This window comes from Verticillium alfalfae, genomic scaffold, assembly GCF_000150825.1.
Source record: "Verticillium alfalfae VaMs.102 supercont1.3 genomic scaffold, whole genome shotgun sequence".
Classification (NCBI taxonomy): Eukaryota; Fungi; Ascomycota; class Sordariomycetes; order Glomerellales; family Plectosphaerellaceae; genus Verticillium; species Verticillium alfalfae.
Window position 1 is genome coordinate 78,941 of NW_003315036.1, and position 8,252 is coordinate 87,192.

An 8,252-nucleotide genomic window follows, 5' to 3' on the forward strand; every position below is an offset into this window, starting at 1 on the left:
CCCTAGAAGAGTATGAGGAGTGGGCCACCCACCGCAAGCCGTCCCGTGAGAAGACGACCGACAACAAGGACAACGTCCAGTCAAAGACTAAGAGCAAGCGAGACGATGACGACGATGACTATCTGATCCTTTTCACGGCCAAGAACGTTCGCCAGCCAGGGATCTACGACCGTGGTCCCCGCATGTCGCCCGGTGTCGGTTACACCTACACCAAAACTGAAGGATACTCGGTAACGACGTCGGTCAGCGCCGAGATTGGCGGTGCTTTCAAGATGTTCACCGCCGGTATCAGCTCGTCGGTCGAAGAGACCGAGAGTGTCGAGGTCAGCGAGTCGATGAAGTATGACGTGCCCTGCAACAACGGTCAGACGGGACAGGTGCACTGGCATCCTCTATTTGACTTTTACGAGGTCGAATTCTTCCCCAGCGGCACTATTGCTGAGATTTGGCTTCCCGTCAAGGGCAGTGACGACTTTGCCGCTGGCGAGTTCGCCATCAACTGCCTTGGTTAGGGGGTTTGATTTCACCATTACAACGAGGGCGATATTGTGACCAAGGAACGTTCATTTTAAGTAGACAGTAAACCATAGCTAGAAATGTGTGCCAAAGGTTGTTCGCCGATACAGAAAACATGGAAATGAAATGTTCATCTCATATCAGGTGAAAGCCTTTAGCAGTTATTACAAGCCCAATGGACCTAGAGAACGACGAACTCCATGAGATAGAATTTGGATCTATAAGAATATCGTGATACCTTGCCTTAAATCATTCGTGTGATCAGGTATATGTCTAGACACCTGTCTTTCGAGTAGTGATCAGTTAAGAAAGGCTGCTTTTCAGAATCGTAGCGTTCTCGTAGGTGTAATGCGCGTGTCAGAGCGAGGGATGTGCAGAATAAAGAGGCCTTTAGCAGGTGATATCCGCAGTCAAGTGTTAGGTAGGAGATTGGAATGCATCTGGCCTCTGGCCCCTCGCAGCCCTTTCATACGCCCCGGTGGTCTCCGACCCTCATATCAACTCCCCATGGGTGGCTTCTGCAGTGAAACTCCAATCATGTCTTGCTCTGATGAACAATGAACCCCGTGGATGAATACATACCACTGCAGCCAAAGGGTTGAAGCCCGCACATGGTTCAGAAAGCAACTTTCCCGACATTCCCAGCGGATAGGCTCTCAAAGCAATCAACGAAATTGCAAGAAAATGCCTAGGATAGGTGTGAAGATTGATGGAGGCTGGAGGCGAACAGTGGCAGGGTACCCAAAGAAGGTAGTGGAGTTTGACAGCACTGGCTTGGCGAACTGTACACTCGCCCACACTATCCTGTGTGGACGTTGTCGGCACCCACTGGTCAGTTGGCATTGTCTTTCATCGTGATAAATCCTAGAAAGGTTGCTTCTTCGCCCTGGTGACTGTCGGTCCATGCAATACTTTTCGCATCAGTTTCTCCGTCTCGTCCAATGTTTCCGATACGCCGCTTTAACGCCGAAACCTTTGGCGCCTCGCGCCGTCTCTGACCTAGAAGCACGCCAGAAGAAAAATGAGAAGACGAATCGCACACGCACTGTCTGACCTGAATCAGATTGACCGATAGCGAGTCATCAGAGTGGCCCCTGAATGGAAAGCTGGTGGGCGGGTGGCCATTCAACAAAATGTGCAACATCCAAGCAAAACGACTTCGCGGTGAGCACGGCGAGTCGGTGAGCACGCTGGATGACACACCCACAAACAGCAGGTCCTGCGGTGATCAGTTCTCCATCGCATACATGCCTACCATGCAACCTGCACATCCCGTCCCTCAGCCAGCCATTGGCAATTGTCGACCAACCTGCCCGACCAGGGCGACCACTCAGCAAGATGATCACTTCCGGAATCTGCACAGAAACCAACCCATACAGTACGCAAACTGGTATTGCTGGCAACATTGGCTCCTATGCATGAAAGAAGGTCTCCCGTTTCCACACCTCTCCTCTCACGAGGCCCACAACGCCGATCAGGGTCCATTTAGTGCGGGTGTACCAAAAGTACAGTGTCTAGGTTCCGCAACACGACTAGCCGCGGCTTTTCGGGCTGGTACACTGCCCTCCCGACGATCGGCGCGAATCATGAATGCTCCAACTGCACTCGGAAGCACCTGCACTCGGAAGCACAGCGCTGGTCATCGTTTCAGCGGACGCCCCGAACGATAACGCGACGGGGAGCGGTACTGGCAACAAGTGTGCGACCGGATTGCTCGGGATGGCTCGATGGCCAGTCCGACAGAGCTACGCACAGGGGCAAAAGGACGGCATCGAGACTCCAGTCTGTCAAGGTTCCATCTCGTCTATAGGCTGGGTGGACAGCCTACCACTTCGCCGCGAAGCGTGTCAGCCCAGTCCGAATTGGGTTTCCCCTTGGTTTCTGCAGGCAACGAACGAGGCGGGCGGCATCTTACTCGAGCTGCATACTGGAACTTTAGCAATCTGTCTGGCAAGGTGGCTACCTGTTAAATCAACATTGGCATACCTGTAGTCGTCGAGCAGATATTGAACACGTTGGCCCAGCTCACCCGCTGGTTGCCAGCCACCAACGCGTGCATGCCCCATTCTTCCTTTCCGGGGCCTGATCTCCTATCGGATCGCCGCCGAAGTCGGATGGAGAGGCTCATCCCCGCAATACAGAACATATTTCTTATCATTCAACAGAACATCCCGAGATCATGCATTCTCGCCATGATGAGCCACCTTTTCCTTGACGCTGCCGAGAAAGTCACACGGCTCTTTGTCCCTTATCGCTTGATAATCTCAACTGCTCATTGGATGCCTCTACTTAGCATTCGAATGAGCAAAGGCGGCTGACTCGTATGCTCGGGTTTGAGGGCCCATCCACCAAGCGGGTTTTGATTGTGCTGTTCGCTTCCCCTCACAAGGACCAACACGGTTAGATTAGGCTATAGGTAGGGATTCCAGTAGGGATAGATAATAAAACTAAAAGAAGATGCACAACAAATACTCGGCTGCATGACACTCTCGGATAAGGCAAGCAGCAGGCAAAAAGGCAACAGCGCAATTCACGGGTCAGCTCCTGTACCGGCTGACCGTTTCGGTGTCTGTTTCAAAGTCCCTCCACTCGAGAAAACTGAGGAAAGCTGATGAATAGCACTACAAGACCCTGGCAAGTGTACGAATTCCCACATTCAAAGATACCCTAACCCCAGGAACTGGCGGCGACTGCAATCGTGAGGGAGACCCACCAGAGGGCCATTGCCCCCTGTCAGCCGCTAAAAGGGGCCACTGGCAGGACCCCTGGAATACCCAGGACCCCAGGACGAGGCGAGACTCTGGACTCGTCATGAGGGACGCGGCCCATCCAATTCCTGTGGTGAGAGGAACGGACACGGGCGCAATCTGGAAAGGCAAGGGGAGGATCCGTACTGCCTGCACAATCCCTGGAAACCCACCGCCCGTGGTTAGAGGTACCTTACCTACCTACCTACAGTACCTCAGGTGCCTTGCTAACCTAGGTACCTAGGTGAGTTAGGTAGGCACCTATCTGTCGGACCTGCCTCCTTCCCACCTAACACCGTACTCCACTTCGCGGCTCTGTTGAGGGTCCGAATCTAGACCTCCCGCCTTGTCCACCGCCATTCCCTCCGACCGGTTCGAGCACGAATCGTTAACCGTTTTCGTTGTCCGTGTCCTGTTCACAAGACCCTTGGTTCCAACGCTGCGACCCGCTTCCTGCCAGGATGGAGTCTTACCCCCTGGCTGGTGGCCCACTTGGCCGGCATATGGCTTGTCTCTTGTCTTGAACCTCGGGGACGGAAACACCAACGCCATGCGCCAGGACCCCTCACAAATGGCAACCTGGATGGCGGACTACACATCTTGCGCCTCTCAGTCCACGGCGGTGTGGGACCCAGCTTACTGACAGGGTGATGACTCTACATGGGTGGCCAGCCATTGACAAGAAGGGCGGCGCGCGCTGGATGCCAAGTGTGGCCCCTGATTGCACCAAGGCTCGCTCTGGTGCCCCGTTTGGCTTCACATATAAAGACCATCTGTTTCTCGATTCAAGGCCCTGCCCACTCGTCGCATGTTGCTCTTTTGTCTCTCTGTTTGGTTTCGCGCTTTTGGTCAAAGCTCAAGAAACATCGGCCTTGCTACTGCGTGAGTCGTGCCTCCAGCGAGTCTTTTATGACTGATGGCAGCACCATTGACAGGTGTCCAGATTCGTGTTTCCTCTGATATACACATGCGCTGTCATTTCAACGGCAGACTTTATAGTTGTTTCTACGTTCTCTCTTGCAGCGATCCAACAACATAACGTCAGCAACCCAACTCGAGCCGCGACCGCCACTATGCACGGCTACAGCTCCTCCGAAGAGTCCGACGACCCCAAGAGGCCGAGGCCTCCGCCCGCCTCTGCAACGAGCACCACCGACAAGAAGGTGAAAAAGAAGAAGAAGGTGCCGCCACAACAGTCGATCAACCACATTTGGAAGACGTTTCAGAAGCGCACCTTCAACAAGGCGCTGGCAATACTTCCCTTCGACCCCGTGCCGCCACCTGTGAGCCCCGAAAGACCCAATGAGCTCATGAGCGCGGGCTACGAGAGAGCCGTCGAGGAGTGCCGCCGCAAGGTCAAAAAGATCATCAAGGAGTGCCGCAGGGTAAACCAGCGCTACAGGGACCCTGGCTGGGATCTGGTAAGCAGAAGCACACCCCTCGCCCCTACAGGTTCTGGCCGAACACGGAGCACGAAGCACGGAACGCTAACGCGGCTGCCCGCGCCACAGGATTGGGACCTCAAATGGTACAAGGGACACTGCCTCAACAGGCTTGGTGCCACGGATTGGTCGATCAACAAGGCCACCCTCGCCGACAGCAGCGCCTCAGTGCCCAAGGCTGTGAAGCGAGTTCACGAGATCTTCGAGAAGCCGACTTTCATGAAGAATGTCGACGGCAGGGACGTGCAGCAAGGCAGCATCGGCAATTGCTGGCTGATCGCCAGTTTCACGGCCCTGGCCAATGAGCCCGAGAGTCTACGGCGGATCTGTGTGGAATATGACACACGTGTTGGCATCTACGGCTTTGTCTTTTACAGAGGTATGTAAATGTTGCGGCCGGCATTCGGATCGATTGTATCAGGTACTGATCAGGACACAAGACGGCGAGTGGGTCTACTCCATCATCGACGATAAGCTTTATCTCAAGTCACCCACCTGGGATTCGAGGAGTAAACAGCGGGAGCTGCTCCAGCAGATTGATCGCGAAGACCAGGAGCGCGTGTACCGTCAAACGTACCAGACAGGATCAAAAGCCCTCTACTTTGGCAAGTGTATCGACCAGAATGAAACCTGGGTCCCTCTTCTTGAGAAGGCTTACGCCAAAGCCCACGGCGACTATGCTTCACTGGTGGGCGGCTGGATCGGCGAGGCCTTGGAAGATCTCTCTGGTGGCGTCACGGCGGAGATTTTGACGTCTGATATTCTGGATCTCGACAGCTTCTGGGACAATGAATTGTCCAAGGTGAACTCGGAATTCATGTTCGGCTGCTCTACGGGGTTGCTTGAATGTGGATATGGTGATCGTGTCGGTATCTGTGAGGGTCATGCCTACGTGATCATGGAGGCCAAAACATTGTCAACAGGGACGCGGCTCGTTAAGCTTAGGTATATGACCCGAACTTCTGTTGCGGGTGTGATTTGCGAGCTGACACCCAAAAAGGAACCCGTGGGGCAAAATTCGTAAAGGTATCTGGGAGGGAGCCTGGTCCGATGGTTCTCGGGACTGGACTCCTGAGATCCAAGCAGAGCTCGGCCATCAATTCGGCAACGATTCAGTCTTCTGGATCTCTTACGAGGACTTCCTGAACAAGTTCCAGCATTTCGACCGGACGCGGCTGTTCAACGACCCCAAGTGGAGGTGCTGTCAACGATGGATCGGCGTCGATGTTCCCTGGAAGCCACAGTACAACGAGAAGTTCCAAGTCAAACTCACCAAGGACTCGCCAATGGTCATTTCCCTGTCCCAACTGGATAACCGGTACTTCAAGGGACTCCACGGCCAATACCGGTTTGAGCTTCACTTCCGCGTCCATGAGCAGGGTCGACCAAACGCCGAGGACTACATTGTCCGGTCTCACGGAAACTACTTGATGAGCCGTTCCGTATCGATCGAGATTCCTGACATGCCAGCTGGCGACTACAGCATTTTCATTAGCGTCAAAGCTGAGCGCTACACGCAACTTGACTCTGTTGAGGACGTCGTTAAGCGCGAGTGCAAGCACCGCAGTGGTAACGCCAAGCTTGCACAGGTGGGCTACGCCTATGACTTGGCCCACAGCAAGGCCGCGGCTCATCTCGAGGAGGTCTCCCGCCTGCGCAAGGAGAAGGAACAGAAGAAGGCATCCGCCCTGCGCAAAGAGGAGCGCCGGAAGCAGTGGGAGAGGCGCCGCCTCACACGTCAGGTCAATAAGCAGCAGAAGGCCAAGAACCTCGAAAAGAAAGAACGCAAGGCCACGAAGGCCAAGGAAGAAGCAGAAGAGGGCGACGATGAGGGCGGAGATGATCAGGCGGACGAGGCGACACAACAGGACCAGAATGCCAAGGATGCCCCGAAGGTCATGACCCAGGAGAGACTTCCTGCTGAAGATGAAAAGGCGACAACTCCACCACCTGCGCCGTCCAAGAAGGCTGCCAAAAAGATCGAAGAAGTCTCGGACGGCGATTCATCGGATTCCCCAATTGAGGACCACGAGCTCTTGTACAGCGACGATGACTTCGTGCGCAAGCCCAGGGCAAAACCCGCTGGACCTCCCTTGACCAAAGCCGAGATCTACGAGTCTGAAGACGAGAATGCACCTGACCCGTGGAATGCCATCTGCGTCATCGGTGTTCGCGTCTACACAATGGACGAGGATCTCGAGCTGAAGGTGGTCCTAGAGGGTGGCAATCTCGAGGAGGGCGGCATGGGTAAGAAGGGCGGCGCCGACCTAGATGACGCTCAAGTCAACGCTGGAGGAGAGCGCGACAACGAGGCTGAGCCGGAACCTGCGCCGGCTCCTTCGTCCGTCCAGGGAGATGGTGATGATGACGACGCGCCCGAGATCGCAGGTCAGACCAAGCCAGACGATGACACAAAGTCGGAAAGGAGCTCTGGCAGTTCCGACTTTGACAAACTCGACTCTGGCACAAGCACTCCAGGTGTTCTGGTCACACCACAGCCGACACCGTCAGAATCTGAGAAGGAGCTCTGCTAGTGATGTCCATCTAGGCGAATGATGGACGATTGTGCGACTGCGAAGATGAACACGACAGGGAATTTCTCTATATCTAGTCTGCAAGCTTTTTTTATCCCTTTAGTCAGACGCATAGCATCCCATGAATTTCGGCGCTGTCGGGTTAGTCCCATAATTATAGCATCACCTTCCTTTTCAAGCATGGTCATTTTTTCGCAGGAACCACTTTGTGCAAGCTTCTTTCAACTGAAGAATGGCGCAGCACGATTGATGTGAACATGTACGATGGTTCTTTTCACGGGTGCTGCCGAGAATGAGTTTTCAGCCTATGAGCATCCCGCCGTATGAGTTGCGGTTCAACTGGCTATGAAGCCCGAGCCGGGCAATGGGAGCTCACTCACTCAAAGTTGATACCCACCAACGGCGACGTTGGCAAGAGGCCGGCCGACATCGCCCGGGCGTCTGGATGGCTCTAGCGTAAGGAAGTGAGATGGCGTTGGGGTAATCGATTCCGCAAGACCAGGTTCATGTCCCCCAGAACCCACATAGTGGAAGATGACAGCCCTACAGCAGAGACCCTACTAGGATACCAAGAAGCCCATAAGCGGCCGCGGGCTCCACCCGAAGGGCGTGGACATCGCTTTCTGTAGGGCTCATGACCCCCAGACCGCTTGCGTGCGATGACTCTTTCAAGGCGTTGCCGAGAGGCCCAATCCGATGTCGCCTAGGTGAGAGCCTTTAGATCCATGTTTGTTGAAATGAAAAGCTTGCGCTTTCAATTACAGTGAGCTGTTCTGAACAGGTCAACCAACCCGCGAAACTCAGCTCTTGAACTTGCATTGTTCGTTGTTTGAGTTGTCGTCCACTGAGCGAGATGGCCTCTGCCCCAGACAACCGCCTCGAGCTGGTCGAGACGGGCCGAACAGTTCCTGTCCCTCTTGACTACGAGCCGAGTCAAAATGCACCATCAGCATCGGGCTCCAGGCAGTCGGCCGACGTGGAGAAGAGGGCGGCAAGCATGCTTTGCGTTGGAA

General features: G+C 54.5%; 2 protein-coding genes across 2 annotated transcripts in view; both read left to right on the forward strand.

The window, feature by feature from the left end:
• VDBG_02540 (predicted protein) overlaps window positions 1–512 on the forward strand; it is a gene marked incomplete at both ends in the record, with an annotated part of 1,169 nt that extends 657 nt beyond the window's left edge. The window contains one exon of the mRNA XM_003006355.1: window positions 81–512. Coding sequence (XP_003006401.1) covers window positions 81–512 — 432 coding nt within the window. The remainder of the gene's footprint in view (window positions 1–80) is intronic.
• A 3,824-nt stretch (window positions 513–4,336) lies between these two features.
• On the forward strand, window positions 4,337–7,239 carry VDBG_02541 (calpain-1 catalytic subunit; the record flags this gene model as incomplete). Its single annotated transcript, XM_003006356.1, has 4 exons — window positions 4,337–4,684; window positions 4,775–5,084; window positions 5,146–5,650; window positions 5,706–7,239. 4 exons carry the CDS (start codon window positions 4,337–4,339, stop codon window positions 7,237–7,239), a joined length of 2,697 nt encoding a protein of 898 aa, XP_003006402.1.
• Between the last annotated feature and the right edge of the window lie 1,013 nt (window positions 7,240–8,252).